This window comes from Ambystoma mexicanum, chromosome 9, assembly GCF_040938575.1.
Source record: "Ambystoma mexicanum isolate Mex_15411 chromosome 9, UKY_AmexF1_1, whole genome shotgun sequence".
In the NCBI taxonomy this organism is placed as follows: Eukaryota; Metazoa; Chordata; class Amphibia; order Caudata; family Ambystomatidae; genus Ambystoma; species Ambystoma mexicanum.
The window spans coordinates 1,481,661,745-1,481,682,033 of NC_090931.1; the positions used below are offsets into that span (position 1 = coordinate 1,481,661,745).

General features: G+C 45.8%; 1 protein-coding gene across 3 annotated transcripts in view; it reads right to left on the minus strand.

The window, feature by feature from the left end:
- OBSL1 (obscurin like cytoskeletal adaptor 1) overlaps positions 1 to 20,289 on the minus strand; it is a 1,294,044-nt gene that overhangs the window by 38,223 nt on the left and 1,235,532 nt on the right. For all 3 annotated transcript variants that reach the window (XM_069616948.1, XM_069616946.1, XM_069616947.1), the window contains 2 exons: positions 9,667 to 9,828; positions 4,869 to 4,973 (listed from right to left, as the gene is read on the minus strand). In XM_069616948.1, the coding sequence (XP_069473049.1) occupies positions 4,869 to 4,973; positions 9,667 to 9,828 (267 nt within the window). The remainder of the gene's footprint in view (positions 1 to 4,868; positions 4,974 to 9,666; positions 9,829 to 20,289) is intronic.

Genomic DNA, 20,289 nt, shown 5'->3' on the forward strand with positions numbered 1-20,289 from the left:
TAATAGCCAGGCATTTGCAGAAGCGAGCAATGCCCTGGGGTCCACTGACCTCAAGGTCCAGCTGGTTGTCATCAGCGCACTGATGAATGGGGAGGAAATGGCACCTTGGGGATCCCACACATGACTGGGCGTTGTTTGGATCTGAATGAGCCCACCTATATGGCCTGGAGCCTACCGGATAAGTAGGATGCAAACCATTTTAGGACAGTTCCAGAGAAGTCCATCCTGTTGGCAAGGAGAGAGAGGAATATTTGGAGAGCAACTATGTTGATAGCAGCTGAGAGGCCTAAGAGGACTAGGAGACACGAGTTAGTGATTCTGAGCGCAATGTCCAACAGTTGGATGGCTGCAGTCTCAGTGCTGCATTTGCGGTGGAAGCCAGACTGGTAATCGCGGTCAAGCTGGTCGATTCTGGAAAGTAGTTGGGTCGCAACTACTTTCCTGTCAAGCTTCCTGATGAGCAGGAAGATTGTGAAGGGTCTGTAGTTGGCTAGGTCCTCTGGGTCAAGCAGAGTTTTTTAAAATAGGGGCTCATATTAGACCTGTCTTCAACATGTTTGGGAATGCACCTTCACTGAGTGAGGTGTTCACAATCATGAAAAGTGTGTTAAGGAGTGGGCCAGTTAGTTGTTTAATGATGGAGGCTGGGAGGAAGTTGTACGTGTAATTAGTGGGTTTGAGTGAAGCAAGTTTGTCAGAGATATTTAGGAGGGTGTAGTCTGTCCAGGAAGGCAGTGCCTGGGGGCGGGGGGATTGACTAGCAGGCCATATCTGGTTTTGAGACATTGATGTGCCCTCTGATTTTATCAATTGTGTTTAAGAAGAAGCTGTTTATCCCGTTATAATTCTCATGTGAAGCTGGTGGCTAGCGGTCGGCTTGGAACAGTGCTTGACTACATCGAATAAGGCTTTGTACCTGTTAGTGTCTGCCTCAATGGTGGAAGTGTAGTAAGAGATCATATGTCTGGGTTATGATTAGTGAGCGTTAACCATCATAACTGGGTGGACGTGAATTGAAGGCATATGTTATAAGGGTGTACAGGGGATATTGATGAGGTTCACTGAGGTGGCTGTCCAGTGCTGCTTTGGTTGTTTAGCTCTCCGATCCCTGGAGAGGGTGGGAATGGGTTTTGCTTAGTGGCGACACATGGTGATATTTACCTGGTGTTTCATGAGCATAGTAAATGGACCCATGGCTCTTTCCAGGCCTTTTTCTTCGACTGCCCTTCACTTCACACTCGAGTAAGAAAATCCCTGTGAACTAACAGTTTAGAAGGGAAAGGAAGGTGCAGGCCTAAGAGGGCAAGTGGGGTTTAGGTCATGTTGGGTAGACAGGGATTTAAGGGATGAGAGATCCTCGCGCCACTGCTTTTCAAGGGTTCTGATAGAGGCTGTGATCAGCGAGCTTTGGTGTGTACCAGGGTGTAGACGCTTTGCTTTGGTGTGACTAAACTGGGCATCCATTAGTTCTTTGGCAAGATGGTTAAATGTATCCAGAAGGACTGATGGATCCTCTGTAGTGGGGAATGATGTGAGCATTTCCTCTAGTGTATGTAGCAGAACATTCTTGAAAGATCTCTGCTCAATAACAGGGAGTTTGGCGTGACCTTTGTTGGGAAGACTTGTGTGTGCTAAGAGAAGGGGGATTGCGGTGTGGTCAGTCCGGGGGAGGAGGTTGAGCATGAGAGGACCAGGCAGGAGGTGAAGACTAGATTGAGCGTGTAACCTTTGACATATGTAGGGGAGAGTATGAGAGAATGTGGAGTCCGGTAGATGTTTTTGCTGGTTGGGATTCAGGTATGTTGACATCTCCGAGGAGGCTATTGTTAGAGTAAGAAACTGTTGCAGAGGTGGAGAGAAAGTTAGAAAGGTCATCGAGGAAGTTACCAATCCCATGAGGTGGCCTGTAAATAAGGGGGAATGTAAGCAAGTCTTTGGTTGGAGAAGCGGCATGACATGGATTGAAAGGAGCTGTGTTTGGGGGTTGGAATTACAATGCAGGGCCAGTCGATCATATGGATGACTGCCACGCCACATCCAGTATGTTGGATATTTTAGCCCTGGGGTAGGAGGACATACATGGTGTAGGTGGAGGAGGAGTTAAACCATGTTTCAGTAATGAAAAGTGCATCGAGATCAATTTTGGTTATGAGGTAGGCGATATCGGCAGTGTGTGCAACGGCTGAGTGAGCGCTAACCATCATGACTGGGTGTACGTGAATTGAAGGCATATGTTGTAAGGGTGTACAGAGGATATTGATGAGGTTTGCCAGGGTAGCTGTCCAGTGCTGCTTTGGGTATTTGCCTCTGCGATCGCTGGAGTGGATGGGAATTGGTTATGCTGAGTGGAGACACATGGTGATATTTACCTGGTTTTGCATGAGCAGAGTAACTGACCCTTGGCCCTTTCCAGGTCCTAACGGGGCCAAATAGGTGTTGCCCTTCATGTCACACACGAGTGAGACTCCCTTTGAAAAGTTAAGGGAAAGTAAGGGGAAGGTCTAAGCAGGCGAGTGGGATCTAGGTCATGTGACCTAGATCCACTTGCACCAGCTCACCAACTACAAAAGAAAAGAGGGTGGAAGGCTGCTTAAATAGTGAAAGAAAGATGGCAAAACATGATGGCACCAAAAGATTAGCAGTGATTGACAGTTGGGTGGCGTTTAAGTCACGTACATTTAAGAAACCTTTTGGAGTGTGTCAGTGGAGTAGTCCAGATAGATATGCATTAGCAGTCATTGACAGGTGCGTGGGGTTTAAGGCACATGAACATACACCTTTTGGAGTGTGGCAGTGGCGGAGTTCAGATAGGTATGCTTTCGCAGTGATTAACAGGTGGGTGGGGTTTAGGGCACATGAAAATAATAAACCTTTTGGAGTGTGGCAGTGGCGGAGTTCAGATAGGTATGCATTCGCAGTGATTGCCAGATGGGTGGGGTTTAGGTCAGGTGAACATAATAAACCTTTTGAAGTGTGGCAGTGGGGGTGTCCAGATAGGTATGCATTAAAAGTGATTGACAGGTGGGTGGGGCTTAGGTCAGGTGAACATAATAAACCATTTGGAGTGTGGCAGTGGGGAGTCCAGATAGGTATGCATTCATGTGTCATCTCAAAAGAAGCAGCCACACAATTAACTACGCTATTCAAGTAAGAAATCCCTCATCACTTACTATTCTGGTGGCCATGTAAACCTGATCTGTCCCGCTTTCTGTTCTGTCCTGTCACTCCTCTGTCCCTGTCCTGTGTCTTTGTCGCGCCCTGATGCCTGCGGGCTTTCAGCACGTTATAAATATATAAATAACTAAAATAAATAAATAAATTAGTGATGATGTTAGGGGAGGTATTACCTCCCCCCCACCGACTCAGATGCCAAGAGTTCCCAAGATATGAACACACAGAGTAGAGTACAGTGTGGTCAAATATACAGTTGCATTTGACCCAATTGATTGCAAGATGCTTCCCCATCTCTGCATATTCAGTGGATTGTGCTCCCGAGCCCTGATGGCCACCCAGAGGGCAGTGATTAGTGAAGATGTAGGATGGCAGGTTACTTTGTAGGTTCCATGAGGGTATGGTCAGCAAAGGTGATCTGAAGAAATGTTTTACTCATGATGTTACCCATTTTTAATAGAGCCAGTGTGCCTACAACTCCAAGACGGAAACCTGCTATGCAAGTAGCAGCGGGCCAGTTGACTGGTAAAGGGGCTGGTAATGGCAATCCCATTCTGTTTTTGTGCCTTTGTGGTAATGGCATAGACCCCAGCATTGGATGTAATCTTTGTGACGAAGTGCCCTGCTTGACGTTGGGCGCCAGCAGTGCGATGGCCCTAGGGGACAGGTTCTCCCCAGTGCTTCAATCTGGCAGTCCTGGAGGAGGTAAACAGGGATTGCATGGGGCACTGAACCACGGCCCACTTGTCTAGCAGGGGACAGTCAGAGGTGAACCACAGCTCCCAGAATCCCTTTATGCCAAAATCAGAGTAGCAGGACTATAGAACCGCAAAGTCTTGCCCATGGGAGACATCCCTTAGGAAATGGGCCAACAATGCAGCCAAAGTGTAACCCTACATGCTTGAAAATCTGCATAGGTACCTTTACGCCCAAACCAAGTCTTACAAAAATTCAAAACCTAGAAGGATCCAGCAGATAATTGTAATGTCCACCAGATCCATGGACCTGGACAGGGCCCACGGTCCTCTGAAGTGGAAAATGCTGCATTTTTAATGTTTCAGGATGCGTGGACAGGGGGAAATGGTGGCAAAAATAATGACATGTGCAAATGAAGCCCAGACCAGGACCAACAACCACCCTGGCGAGACCCTGATCTGAATGGGTGGACCCTAAAGCGGGTGAAGGAATGAGCATGTGGCATGATGGTGAGGTGGGTAGGCCTGGTCCAAAGACAGAACTGGACAGATTATGGCTTCTCCGGGTCAGGAACTCAAAAACCAACCTTCCACCAGAATAATCCAGTGACAGTAGTCATTGGATCTCTTTAAGGACTTGGTTTGGACTTTTGGCAAAACTGTCAGAATTTGGCAGAGGTAGATGAAGAGTGCCACACCCCAGATGGGGAGTCCAAAAGAACTTTGTTTACGACTGAGGTTCAGTACGACAAAGATATACTGTTACATAGAAGAGTGATCTTTGATGTGTTTTATACATTTTTGGCAAGATTCTTAGGTGCTGTGCTTGCCTTGTGTAGGTCCTAACCGACCTCAAGCTGACACCCTCAAACATAATCACTAGCATGCTGCTGTAACCTCATTCTCCCCAACATAAGCCCTGGCACTGCAAGCACACACGCACACTCCATCTGTTGCCCTCCTCAAAGGTAGGGATATAAGTTGCAATTTTGTAGTTCTTACCCTTGACATTCAGGTTGGCAGTTGATACAGCCTTTTTGGCAAGGAACATGATCTCTCCAGCATCCTCGGCTTTCACATCACAGATGAGAAGGAAGTGCTTGGCTCCTAGGTTGAGAGAAGAAGAGGGGCATGAGCTCAACAGGCAGCAAAATGATCATCACAGGTCACTCAGTTGATCTCAACCTTTTATGCAACATTATGAACACTGTACCCGAGGGGTTGGATGTGATATATACAGACCCATGATGTTAGCCTCACTCTACTGAGGGGTTGGATGTGATATATACAGACCCATGATGTTAGCCTCACTCTACTGAGGGGTTGGATGTGATATATACAGACCCATGATGTTAGCCTCACTCTACTGAGGGGTTGGATGTGATATATACAGACCCATGATGTTAGCCTCACTCTACTGAGGGGTTGGATGTGATATATACAGACCCATGATGTTAGCCTCACTCTACTGAGGGGTTGGATGTGATATATACAGACCCATGATGTTAGCCTCACTCTACTGAGGAGTTGGATGTGATATATAGAGACCCATCACCTTAGCTTTCGACTTTCTGCCCCGAGGGCATAGCAACATAGACAGAAGGACCACTCTTTCCTTGACAGGTACACTCTGAAAGATATCCAGTTGTATCCTTCCTGTTTATCATTGCTTCCCTGTCTCTTTCCTGTTCTTTTTCAATGTGCGCTACTGCATCTGCTGGAGGCTGTTCCTTGCATTCCAAAGACACTCACGACCCCCCTGCAGACTTGTGTCACTCCAAAACTCCCCCTTTTAGTCTCATCTTGTAAGCTTTAAATCTTCATTATAGAAATGCACCTTCTTAAACAGTTTTGACCCAGTATGAATTTGAACGCCTCTCTCAGATCCCCTTACATCTCGCCAGTGCCATGATTGTGCTTCAGTACTGCAGCACTGGCAATTACAATGGCGCCTACAGGATCATACAACAATCCTCAGAAGACTTTGCGTGTGCACACGTATCATGCACATGCTAACTATGCCACCCACCATCTCGGGCAACGTGGTGGAACGAAGTTGCAGAAAAGGACGAAGACTGAGACAGATCAACAAAGTTAGGTGAGCACCATGTTGTCTGGTCTTCGCTATTCTGTGTGTTCCCTGCGATTTGGTGCTCTATTTGGATCTTGGCTTTGCCCTCCTTTGCCAACCTTTGGGTTGCTTTTTGACCTTTCTTGGGATAATACTTATTTGCATGGATCTGGTTCAGATTTAGAGTTGCAGACCCTTAGAGTGTTTGGCTCCCATTTGGAAACTGGTACCTCACCCGTGGTCTATTTTACGTGGACCTGCTGTGCAACTCTCTTTTCGAACATTGTTGAACCTGGACTGATCCCATTGGAGACCCTTCTTGATTTTTCCTACCACGCTGCAGACCTCTGTCAGATTCTTTGCTCCCTTTAGAGTGCACCCTTGTGCTGCTGGGTCAGCACCCTTGCATTTATGTTCATTCGTGTCCTCGTGCCATGTGAGGCAGTAGCCTGGCCACCTGGCTGTATTCAAGACTACCTTCCCACCAGCTTGTTGCACTTGTCATCCAGGTAGGATAGGGAAACCTAGGAGGAGCAGAGCTGTTCACATGCGCACACCATATTCTAACTAGTCGTATAGCTCTGGCAGTCTGGATTAAGGGGGCTGTATTACTGGGCAGGCTGCAAAGGGGAAGAGTGATCACAAATTTGGGGAACCTGAAGTGAAAGGGGCCAGTCGGGACTGTGAGTATGGAGGTGTGGCGCCCACACCAATGAGGTGTCTTTAGGGCTGTGGCAGTGGTAAGTTTGGAGAAGGGAGATGTACCAATCGAAAGCTTTTGCGGTGTATAGGTCTTGATGGTGTTACTATTATTTACTCTGCATAATAAAAACATGAAATTTGGCTTTTATACTGCGCTTCATGCCACACTGCAGACTCTAAGCGTGGAACCGGGTACCAAACCCATGCTGCTCAGTGTTGTCTTGCTTCCAAGACAAGCATGAATCCCGCGACCCACCCTCCCAGCCCTAATTCATAATGGATATAGTTTATAGCTAGCAGGCCTTCATTGTATATAATCCCTGATTGGGTCATTATTGTTAGTAGTGCCAGATGAAAATATACATGATGGGTCATACTTGCTAATATTGCATGGTGGGGTCATTATTGCTGCGTTTGCCTGATATATTCTTTATTGCTTATATTGTACTGCTTGATGAGAGACATTATTGAGCCTTCTGCCTGACAGAGCCATCATTGTTTATACTACCTTGCCAAGTCATTATTGATAATAAGGACTGATGAAGGCCATTATGCGTTAAACTGCTAGATTGGACCATTATTGCGCATACTGCCCAATGGAGTCATTACCTTTGCTGAAATGAATTCAGACAATCCCCAACTCCTCTTGGAAAGCAGCCTTTAAAAGCTACCATATTTTGACAAATGTTACTGGTCGAACGTGCTTTGAGACGCACCCTTTGCCACAATATTGTCTCAAAAAATACACAGGATTTGTTATGGATGTTTGTAATACTGACCAAAGTGATGCACCCTTTGCCACAATACGATATCCAGCATCTGAGTGAGCCACCTTCGACACATTGATTTCTTATTTCCTTATTATTGATATGCCTAAAAGAAAACTAACTGGAGGTTATCTAGTGTCCTGTGGCATAGGCACTAAATGCCATTTCACTGAATAGCACAGCTGAGATGTCAACGCGCACATAGTGATGTGCTTATGTACGCTTATATTAACCAAAGCTAAGGTAGTGTAAACGTCTGAACACTCAACTTGAAAAAGCGAGCAGGGATGGCACTGTGTTCGGACCTCACCATCAGAGCTCTACCTTTTTTGTCCATAGGCTGGGATTGGCTGAGTAACTATATGTAGCACACACAAGCATCTCACACGGCGCAGAAATATAATCTTCCCATCAAACAAACATACTGACAAAGTTTGTGTGGTGGCATTTTAACTAAGTGAAGCAGAGCGCATTTTATGACATGTAGCACAATGGCGGCATTTGTATTGAAGGTGGTCGGCTGAAATATGGAACGGTTAGAGCCGCATTACAAGTTTGGCCATAATTCCAGAGGGATTACCGCCAAACAAATACACTGTTACTGCCACTTGGTCATCTGAATTCACCACAGGATTACGAGTGGGGTAACATTCCCACTTTAACAGTCCATAAGACGCCAAAGGGATTTTAGAAGAATTACCATGATCTGTAATTCCACTGTGGTAAATCCTCCAATATTTTGGGATATAGTGGAGGTGATACCTACAGCAATATGCTGAAAATAAAATGTCCTTGTAACCTCCAAACTCGTTACTAGTTTGGTAGAGCAGTAAAACGTGGTAATTCTGTTTGTAAATGTTTTCTTCTTCTTTAATCTAAGAGAAATATGTCTCACGTTAATGGCTTATCCATCTGCCTCCCTTTGTGCTTTGCAGTTTTCCCTCAAATAGCATCCTTGATCCCAGGCCAACATAGCCTCCTCTTTATTTTGTACATAAGACTGTTTCTTCAACATCTCCTGACTCTGCAGCCCTGGTCTGTCTCTGAGGTAGCTGAAAAGAATTTTACACGAGCCGACATCCATATTCCAATTATGGCCGTCCTAGCCACGTTACATATTCATCCATAGCATGCTTCTATATGTCTTATCTACCTTGCGTTTCTGCGTATTTACACTTATTGGTCAGCAAGTTACTTTCTCTGCTTTTGCAAACATGATCAATTTAACATTTCGTACATGTTTCTCTTGTTGCTTCAGTTACATCGTCACTCTTAACTATTTTCATGTCGTTTCAGTGGATCTTCGTATATCTGCTTCATGACATCACTCTGCCCTCATCAGATTTCACTTATCGCTCCATGATGTCCAATGGTGCGTGCTGACATCCTTCCACATAATATCCTTCTACTCTTTCAGTGCAAGGATATATTCAATACGGTTGTGTGAGTGCATATCATTGTTCATACTCTCGCTGCAGTATAGGGACAACACATGAGTCCCATATAGGGCTCTTCTACTGTTCCAATATGACGGCGGTGAGGGGGCAGGAGACAGTGAAAATGTGTCTATCTGCTGCTCTACACTAACACTAAATGTCTCAGGTGACAGTATTGCGCTCTGCAACTAGGCATAATCAGAAAGAGAAATAGGCCTCAGCCCCGTATCAGTTAAAGTTGGGCATTTTTGGGCATTTTTACAGAAGAAGACAATGTATTCTAGAAAATAATGGAACTTCTGAGGTGTTTTGAGTGAGCAGTGTGTGTTATAGGAAATGTAGTCTTGGTGGGGCTGGGGCGGAGGGGATCTGAAGGTTAGAGGTGACTGCTACTGAGGCTGCTGTTCAGCACTTGTCCCCACTTGCATTGCATGGTTGGCGATCCCCAGACATCAGCAGCGAGCAATGAAGCAAGGCATTCACCTTATTGACTAGTTGGTGGTAGTTAATGCCCCCGGGGGGAAGGGTCAGCAGTTGCGTAATGCACTTTAGTGTACGGTGACTGCATCTGCATCAGCATTCATTCCCTGTATGTTATGTCATGTTACGTTTTATGTTGAGAAATAACAATGAAATAACAATGATATTTATAAATACAAACGTGTGGCTGATATTTGAACTGCAACGATTAGCTTACAGAGTTCTACAAAATTGCTTGAAACTCACCAAGTTGGCTGGAACGTTGGCAGATGTGTACAGACATATGGTAGGAGATCATATATAGGACCTCCTCCCTCCTCATCTCCCTGCCTCCACCACCTTACCTTCTTGGCGTATTTTCACAGTGTTTGTGGTCCTGATTCTCTCCCCATTCTGAAACCACTCTCCCGGAACATCCTTGTGGGAGACCTCGCACATGAAGACGGCATTGTCATTCTCAGAAATGTCCAGGTCTTCCAGTCCCTGGACAATGTTCACCTCCCGTTCTGAAAAAAAGCAGGGCAAGCAGGTGAAAGACCCTAAGGGAGGAGGTGCAAACCCAGCTAAAATCAGTAGAAACATTCATTCACACTTAATGGGTGAGAATCACAGACTTTTACAACGTTCCAATGTTTTAGTAATGGGCCCTGAAACATACTCTAGATAGAAAGTGATTGATTGACAGAGTTAGGTTGGCAAGATTCAGGTGACTAGGGCTGGCCTTGTCGACTGACGGAATAGTAAAATGCACCATGGATTTCAGGCACCCAACAATGAATATGTGTGTAATGACTTAATGAACATATTTTCAGAACAGTTTATTTATTTACTTATTTATTGGATATTCGTCCGGGGCCTACACAACAAGTGTTTCAGGCGCCATGAGACAAAAAAGGGAGGGAGATGGATGAAGATAAAATAACGGTCCTACTAGGCTATGTGACATTCAGATCGTGCAAATGCAGAACATGAAGTGCGAGGGAGAGTGGGGTGGAGGAAGAGCAGGGTGCGCAAAAACAAAAGTGCTAGGGTGGGCAGGGAAAAGCAAGGTATAGGGGAGCAGGTGCAAGTGCTAGGGAGGCCAGGAAGGCGACTGCACGTGCTAGGCAATGCAGTGGTGCGGGCCTAGATGCTAAATGCGAGGAAGGGGTGGACTCTGGGGGGGGTTGGAGCCCTGTAGCACTCATAGGGAACCAGGCAGCCAGTTACTAGGGCAGAGTGAGGAATTAGCAGGGGAGAGGGAAGGTAGAGCAGAAGAGGAAAGTCTTGAGGAGCTTCTGGAACTTAAGGAGATCCAGCTCAAGCCTGAGAGGGGCAGGGAGTGTTGCTGCTTCTGAAAACATGACATTATTTCATGTTTCGATGTCTTGAAGAGCTATCCCTATTATGGAGAGAGAATGGTTCGAATTGTTCACAAATATCCAGCTCGTTAGGTATAGCAACTAAACGGACTAAAACATTCTACTGTATTATAGAGCTGAAATAACACTAGTATTAAACTTAAAGGACTCCATCCTATGCTAAACCTGGGATGGGAAGTGTGAACATTACAAGTGTAATACTTTTGGTACCTCATATATAAATCACTGTAGGGTGGACATATGCTTCCACTCTGTGCCTGTAATGTTCCAATCCTATGCAGACAACGTCCACATCATGAATATTCTAGGAAAGGAAAGTAACCATCTCAGGACAGTCACCCACTGCCTCTCAAAAATACAAGAATGGTTGGCAGATGTCAGTATCTGTTTAAATGGTGGACAAACCAAAGTACTTCTATTTGAAACGTCCAATTTAAGCAGCCCACCACTTTCATGGCCAGTCTCTTGGGTGTGCAAAGGAACAAAGACAGCCCTGTACGCATCCTTTTCGATTCAGATGTGCAATTGTACACAATAATGATCAATGCCAATGTGTATCTCCAAGGAAATCGTGCCCTTCTTCGACGTTCGGCACACATTGTACCTAGTTAGAGTCCTGATGTTGTCTTGCGTTGACATCTGTAACAGCACCTGTGCATAATTACCTAACAAAGAGATCAAACCACTACAACGTGTACATGAGGCCCGAATAATTATGGTCTTGAAGAAGCAAGAGCTCTGCTCTATGGCATTAAAATGTCTCCACTAGCTCCTGAATAAACATAGAATGAATTAAATTTTCTGTGCATCACCCACAGGTCCATCTGCTCAGTTATGTGCAAACACCTCTACAAACTCGTCAAACCACACATCCATACCAGTATTGCAAAGAAAGGACACATCTTGCCAAGAAAAACGAGAAATAACCATATAGTGGGAACATTTGGGTTATACTGGACGCCAAAGGTTGGAATGATCTTCTGGAGAGAGTGAAATGTCACGAGTTTGCCTAAAATTTTAGAAGGCACCAAAATGAATGTATTGTACGCGAGCATTCCAGTGTGCTTCTGATTGACCCTTTGTGTCTCAGACAACCACTCGCTAAGAACTATGCTATCAGAAAAGTAAGTAATTAGAAGAACCATTAGAAGGATCAAAATGAAAGAAAGCACTGTAAAATATCATCGGACGTCAGAAGTTCAACTCTATGTTTATTTGACATCTGTGCCTTACTTGCATAGGCGTTTCCCCTTCTGCCTCCTCCCTTCCTCCAGATAAACTTCATAGCTCTTTTCTTCTTCTTACTGCCATACATCCCACGCCATTTCCCCTAATGAGGCTCTAAAAAGGCCCGGCTTGCATTGTGTGTTATATAAAACCCTAAAGAAAATGTACCTAGGAATGTATGACTAATAAAACATTGGTTTTGTCAGTTAAAGGACCTAGAAACAGATTATGAATGACAAAGAATCCAGAAAGGACAGGTGTGTGTATCCTTTGGTAAAGTTAGTTCACAATCTAAAATCAAGATGGCCACCATAAATAAACAAAGAGGCTTGGACAACTCACACCAGATTTTCTTTTATTAAAAAAGGGAATTGGTGTCATAAAGGCAGCAGAAAATAAACGTGTTTCTCCACCGTTTTTCAGATCCTGTTTCTTGTCTCCTGATATTTAGAACCCGTTGTTCCGCCTGCTTTGTTATCTCGAGCCCTGCATACTCCTTAAAACTTTATGAATGGATAAATCCATTAAATGGCCACAAGGGCACAAGATAAGGTTACATGTGAGTGGCCAGAGTTCCCCTACTATTTATTTTGGCAGTGGTCCTCCCCCTTGGGGAATCTGTGGTGTTGAGCACCCCTGCATGGTCGCCTGCTGGACTGCAATTGCTTAGTATCCTGTCACTATTGTTTTCTAGCCACCTGTGTTCTCTGTGCATCAGCATATCAATGCCAAACCCACACACTACTCCTAAGTGGTTTCTCATTGTTTGCCTACTGATAAGAAAACAAACACTGAATAGCAAAAGAAAAGCTGTACAAAGTATTCTATTCTATCGCCATGATGTCTACTTATTTGGCAGTAAAAGCTACATTTGCCACCTTGACCTTTGGAATTCGGTTTCATCTCATTTCAACAACTGTAATTACTTTGAAGAAATGTACTTTGAAGTGATTACTTTGAAATTTGACTTCGATTTTTTTTATTTTTTATTTGGGGGTCCGCTCCTTGAGCCTCCATGGCCCCTTCACCCTTCACTTGTATACCCCAGCCCTAAAGCCCTCCCCACCCCCATTTGCCCCGAAACCCACAACTACATATATTTTTTTGAATAATTTTGTAGTAAATTACTTCAAAGTCATTTCTGTTGTTGAAGCCACGGGATATGGAGGCATTCATTTAATCATTCACAGCACACACTAGCACTGACTTCGAGTTTAAAGTGAGAATCTCCCTTTTTCATAATTAAAAGATATGTTCAGCTCTGTGTGTGATTTTCTTTATTGCTCATTTATCATGTGACTACCATCTAAAGAAGAAGTCTATTTGAATTTGAAAGATTATGCCTCTACCATCTCAGTACAATATTTTCAGTTTGTCTAATGCAAGGTCACACACCGTGGACTTTGTTTGATGATCAAACTGGACTACATGGCATCAACCATTTTCACTTCACACCATGCATAACAAAAAGCTGCATGCCTGTCTCAAGAAATGCCTAAAGGTTAAGGAACTTTATAACAGGATTGTATCTTTCAGTGCTTAAAGTAGTAAGAAAGATTTCAGAGATCTCAAGTTGTCCCCAAACAGGTGTACGCTGTCAGCTAGTCCTGGCTGTTAAGCACATATCACTTTGCATTCTGGTACTTGCAGTCCAAAATGAATAAAGAAAATATACCAGTCAAAGTAAATTAGAGGACTTCATAATGATATAGGTGAAAGGCTGGGATGTGCAGAAGAGCACTTGCAGGCTCTGCATTATTAAAAAAAATGATATGTGAATTTCCCAAGCTTCTTCTCCACTCCCAAACTAAACTGAGACTGGGTGATCTGCTCCTCCCGATTTCCTCCCTGGTTGCTTGTAGATCGATTGCCCATCCCCCCCCTCCCTTGTTGTGAGCAGCCAGCTTGTATTAACCCCTTGTGGTTTGCTTCCCTCAGTGTACTTCCTCCTATGACTTGTAAAGGGCTCTGTTGATTCCCGAAGCTAGGTCCTCGCTTGATAAATAGACTAATAATAATCATACTATTTAATAAAAGGCCTGATGTTTGTTTGTCCAAAGCCGTCCTGCCCACTTCGCCTGTTATCACCAATAGAGGGAGTTGTTGCCTTACACATACAACAATAAGATTTCAAGCTCATCTTCCAGGCAAACAAGATGTGTATTTCAACCCCATTAGATTTCAAATATAAATTCACCTTGTCTGTTTTGGATTCCTCTCCAAACTCTACAATTTTAGTATCATCTGAGTGAATAAAACGCAATAAGGGGTGTTCTGAAACAGTCTAATTACATTGGATCGATTTAAAATAAGGCATCCTCCTATGAAAGTAAACGCTCCAATCCTAGGATTGTGCCTCCTGATTTTCGCTGTAATTTCTTTGATGATTGAGCCTTTTGTAAAATTTCACAAACTTTAAAGGAGCATCCAGCTTTTTATGAGTAATGCTCATTTCAAAAATGTGCCATTACTGTCATCATGCATGGCTATCGAAGATCGATAGTTCGACTGAGCCGTCCGTTTTGTGTTCACAACCAGCGGTTTCTCTTCCAAAGTCAGAAACGGAGAGTTACTTACCATTCTGTACGCCCCCCTGGTGTAACACCATCAATACTCTGGAGGTTAGATGAATGACAAAACAACGGAATTCCCTTCTGAGAATCGTTTGCCATTTTTGGGGGCCCAATGAAATTGATTCTGACATGATGTCCTCAGCGTTGTGCTCGTCGTCATGGATCGTGTAGGCAGCACTATCCTCCCCTTCAAGCGAAAGGCAGCCGTCTGATAGAGCCGGCACTGGTACTGAGCTATCCTGGGCTTTTTGAGTCACCACACCACCCTGGTCATGGCTGCTCGGCTCGGCAGGCACACTTTCTTATTAGGTATCTGATTTCGAGGAGGTAAAGGAATCGATGCATTTCGCAAAAAAAAAAAAAGCCTGGCACTGTCCGACTTCCTATTTTTCTGGAGAGTTACTGAGAAGAGTTTTCGCTTCTTTCTTTTCTGAAATATCGGGAAATAAAGGGCCAAGGTACATGTCTCCTTTTGTAGCTTAGATAGTGCTATAGGGATGTTCTCTGAGTTCTCAGAAAGTGTTGCCGTTCCCCCTTCTGGTTTAGAGACAGTATACTTTCCTGCCTCAGTATCAGAGGGGTTACCCGTTACGGTAGACAATGGTGCAAATCGATTTTGGGGGTTTACCACACCATCTATAAAAGTCAGAGGACCTGGTGCTTCAGTGGCAGATTTCACTTTCTTCTGAATGACCCTGTTTTCCCATCCAACCAGAGGCTGACCGGCCCCCGCAGGGGGCGCTAGAGGGACAGCCTACATAGCGGGCTGTCCCCTCTGGCCACCCCCTTCCGGTTGCTGGGCATGCCTCTCCTCTTCCTCCCACCTCAGCGAGGCGGAAGAGGTGTCCCCGGGGACCTGGCTTCCGGTCAGATCTCCCCGGGGACACTTATAAGGGCGGGAGCGGCAGGCCATCAGTCTTTTGCCCTGCAGCTCCCGCCTAGTGTTAATTGTGCTCTGCACGGGTGGGTTCGGATCCCACCTTCGTCGATTGCAGCTCCCGCCGTGTGATGATGTGGAATCGGGTGCATCAGGAGCGTCGCGAGACCGAAAGAGTTGATAAGTATGGGCGGGGCCGCCTGCTGGCTCGAGCTGACCCATGTTATGGTTGTAACCTTCTTTTGCGACTCTGTGTGGCGGTGCTCCACCCACGGCGCGAGAATTCCCATTGTTATGTTTTGGGTGGCCACGGCGCCACATTGTTAGATACGTAATGCGGGTGCCAAAGCTTCTTCTTTATACGATGGCTGCCGCACACAGTTCGGCCAGATTTTGTAGGCAACATGTTTTTCTAAAGTCGATGGCCGTCGTGCCATGTCTTTAGCAGCAGTTTGGTTAAAATTACGGTGCGTGTGTTTCTAAAACCAATTGGCCGCCGCGCCACCATCAGTCATTTCGAGTAGCCCGGCAGCATGGTATCCCAAAAGGAAATTGCCACCCGGCGGGGGGTTTTGTTCATCCTGCATGTTTTTACTTGAACTGTTGGCCGCCGCGCCACGTGTGCTACGTTCGCCCGCCAAGAGGCTGACTTTTTTGGGTTTCCGAGTTAACAGCAGTATGTGTATGGCATTTATCAGCTGCCGCGGCAGGGGATTGAGGGTGCGGCAGCGTCTGTGTATCGCAGTTGTAGTGATTGTCTGACAGAGGGACCTCATTGATGTGGGATGTGCTTTGAGTCGGCCACATTGCCGCATGAGCGGGTTCATTGTTCTAATGGGCTCGGTGGTATAAACCACAAGAAAATGCTCTTTCCATTGTGCTGGGTACGGTATATTATGCCCTTGCTTTTTGCATTCGTGGCATGATTACGGTATTTTACTGGTTTGGACGTTGAACATTTCGCGAGCCCGCGGCGCCACTGTACCGCCGCTGGTAGTATGGTCGGAGGTTGGTGCGTGTGTCCGGAACAAATAGGTCTCAAGTGTTACCAATGATTCCTTGGCCGCCGGGCCATGTCATTGCTTAAAAATTATAACCTGTTTACTGGCTGCAATGTTGTGTTTCCTAGCACAGCCTCCAGTGGCTCAAGCGGTTGGTGCGGTGTCTTGCAATACCGGAGACTTGAGTTCGAATCCAGAGTCCGGTAGCTCCTGGAGATGTTTTTGCTTTACCATGTTACCATGTGTGGAAGGAAGTGCTTTTGCTGCAGTGCAGTTTTGCACCATTCTCAATCTCCTCCCATTGGTTGGGTCCACGATCTTGGAAATTCCTCTTGTGTTTGATGGCCGCCGCGCTAACAAATGCTACTTACAGAAGTTTTCAGCGTTTTTCTTGTAATACTCGCTTTATGCAGGCAAGGTTGATTGGGTTAATTTACAGAATGCAGGCTTTACGTTGCTCCGCACTGACAATGATGTCTGCATTGAAAATTATGTCTTCCTTTGAGCCAGTCTCTTTAGCACAGTCAGTAAGCATTTTGACTTGTAGCTAGAAGGTGGGGGGTTCGAGCCAATGCTCCAACATTCTGGAGTGTTGTAAAAAAAAAAATAAAAAAAAAAAATAACTCGGCATGGGATCATTTTAAATTAATGAATGGGAAGGCTCTCTGGTAACACGCGTAATTGTCCTTGCTCCTTTGTCACTGCTGTTCCCTATCGGTTACCGGCGTCAGCCCATGTTTATCCTTCTTGTCAGGTTCGCAAGGCTTTGAACGCGCATATAATGTCCCTGCTCCTGTGTTACGGACGACAGTAGCACGGTTGCATATATGGTTAACAGTTTGCGGGACCGCCGGGCGGCATACAAGTTTATGCCGTTTGTATTAAAATTGCTAAGGGTTGCGAGGTGTTTAGAATGTATATCCTATTGTACATCGGGTTTAAAAATGTACTGGTAACCGCCGCCATTTTATGCACGCCGCTTATCAAATGTCTAACGGCCGCCGTGCCGCTTCAGTGGGCAATACATGGTTTTTTACATAACAACTGTCTTTCTGATTTTGCGTGCTGCATTCTTTTGTGGATCGACGGCCTGATTTGTGTGCCGGTTATGCCATGTGGTTTAAACTGCAGCGGGGATAATAAGTTGAGTATGGGATGGTGTGACTTGTTGGTAAATTGACCAGTTTGTAGTGGCCGGCAGCACTGGGTGGATGTTTTTCTACACGTGCTCGCATCGTATTTATCGTAGCATGATATCTAAATTATCGATAGCCCTACAAATATTTCCTGCCTGTCCAGCAATGGCCGATACGCTATGAAACGGGTCATAGCAGATTCTAGGTCTGGGAGTGCGTGGCGAACACTAGTCATAGCCGCCGTGCCCTTTTTGATCCCGCATAAGAGTAAGGAGGTTTGGCTCATTGATGTGTATTCGGCAGCGGGCCATCTAAGATTGCTCATACCTGAGAATTGGTACAAGGGAACGCCGTTAATTAGGTTTGCATGTGCTTCCATGGTTGCATGGCCGCCGCCATTTTTTGTACGACCGGGTGCTTGGCCACTGCACGTAGAGTGTGGCAATGCCACGAGGTAATGTTGGCGCCAGCCAGTCTCTGTGGCGCAAACGGATAATGCAGGTTGCTAGGACTTGGAAGGTTAGCAGTTCGAGCCATCCGGTAATGCAAAATTCAAGTGTTATAATTTAGATATTGGGCATTGTTGAGCATTTTCTGCGGGATGGACGTGGTTTAAGTGGATTTGCTACACAATGCCACGATGGTTGTTTACAATAAATGCTATGCATGGGGCTTCTAATTTTGAGGAGAAGCTCGAGGCTTTACAATGAAGAAAGGTTGTCCTTTCCGGTCCGCCCGCACCGGAGTTGCTTTGTTTCGAGGCAATGCCGTTTTTCTAAAGCATGATTTATATGGACACACTTAAGTGTCTTTAAGGAGTGTCATTCCTGTGACTTATTCAGTTGTTCAGGGCTGCAGCCCCCAGTGGCTCAAGCGGTAAGTGTGGTGTGTTGCAATGCTGGAGACCGGAGTTTGAATCTAATGTCCGGTATCTCCTGGGGATGTTTTTATCGCGGTTTGGCTTGGTGGCACCGGGTGTAAACATGATTTTCGCAGTGGATTGCTTTTGTGGTATGATGGCCGCCGCACTGTGCAGACAAATGTCTGATACGAAATGTGTCTCAGTACAGCCTCCAGTGGCTCAAGCGGTAAGTGTTGTGTGTTGCAATGCGGGAGACCCGAAGTTGTATCCAATGTCCGGTATCTCCGGCGGTGTTTTTATCATTGCTTGACTGCCGAGTTTGACATGGTATTCCTTTTGTGGTTTGATGGCCTCCGCGCCGTGCAAACAAACGTTTAGATACGAATTCGAAAGGTTTCCATTATGTGCGTTTCATATTCTGAGTATGTGCATCTGCTATTCTTGGGCATTGACGTTTTTTTTTGGCAGGTGATGTTTATTTGATTAAATTGTAGAGTGCGGCCGTTACGTTGCTCCGCATTTATATTACATGATTCCCCACTCCATACAATGAATTGTACCCTATGGTTGCCCTTTTTTCAGGTAAAGTTGCATCAGTCCGCAGGGCGGACACTGACTATACTGTAAGGGGGCTCCTTAAATGGGAGCATTGCAAGCCCTGCATGGGATGTCTTTTGGGGGTAGGAAGGGCTGGTCGACGTACGGCAAGGGGCCGAAAGAATAATGCCCCTGCGCCACGTGTTGTCACTTCAGCATACTTTAGCAGGACGGCAGCTAACACGCTTGGTTTCTGGTCGTTAAGAAACAGTTTTTGATGCATGCACATTGACAGGCAACGGGCAGCGTTACATCCCAAGCACGTGGGACTGGTGTCCCAAGTGTGGCTTTTCGCGGGCAAGTCTCATATTTCAGCGTCATTTCCTTGTCTGGTCGTGATTACGCTGTATTTCTAACTATGCCCCCCCCCAGACAATGTAATGGAATGCCTCTTGTCAGGCGGGCATAAGTTTACCGTGTTGCCCCGGGGTTCCCTGCTGTCCTTGTAATGCTTCATAGATCGGCGTGGCTCTTTTTGCGTTACTGTAGAGTGCCTACTTAAAGGTGTGCCGCATGGGCACGGGCGGGGCAAGTTAGCTTATCTTTGCCTCCCTTCGCTTGTACTTTCGGCCAGAGCCGGGGCTTTCAAAAGAGATGGAGTGGATTTTGAAATGTAAGGTTTGACAGATGGATCTTAGTGCTGCAGCCATACAGCATAAGTTTAAGATCAAAGATTAGAGAACCTTTTGTGGGATAATACTGTTTCAGGCTTAAAGGCTGAAATACATTTTTTGGAACCAAAAACCGCCACTCTCGGTTGTAATGATGAGGGTAGGGGTGTGAGGCTGCCTTGCTGTGGGGGCTTGCAGCTACAGCTTTTAATGGGGCTGCACGGAGTTTCACGATCACAGGGTGCAGCATCGAGGTTCACAACCTTATCCGGCAGTCGCTGTCGCTTTGGTTTTGCGTATGTTTACGAACTCGCTTTCAGTGGTCCAAGTTCCGGAAGGCCCACCCGGAGGGCAAACTGGAGGGAGGACATTTCAAAAAGGAGTGATGGCGGCGGGTGGTGTGGACAGGGCACTCGCTGAGTTGAGTGAGCGCTCACTCACGCCCGGAGTAAGATGTAGATACCAGCAAGGTTATAGTAAGTTCAAGAGCGTGATCTCTTATCTGCATGGTGAGAAACAGACGGCTGAGGAACAGGTACGCACTTTTGTGGTTTGGGCACACACAGAAGGCAGGTCAAAGAGTTGGGCAGCATCATTTGGCTGCGGTTGCCTTCCACTCCAAATTGGAGGGGAAAGGCGATCCCACGAAGGGTTTTTTGGTGCGCTCTGCATTAAAAGGCTGGGCCCGTCTGGAGCCAAGGTCTAAAGTTGTGCGAAAACCA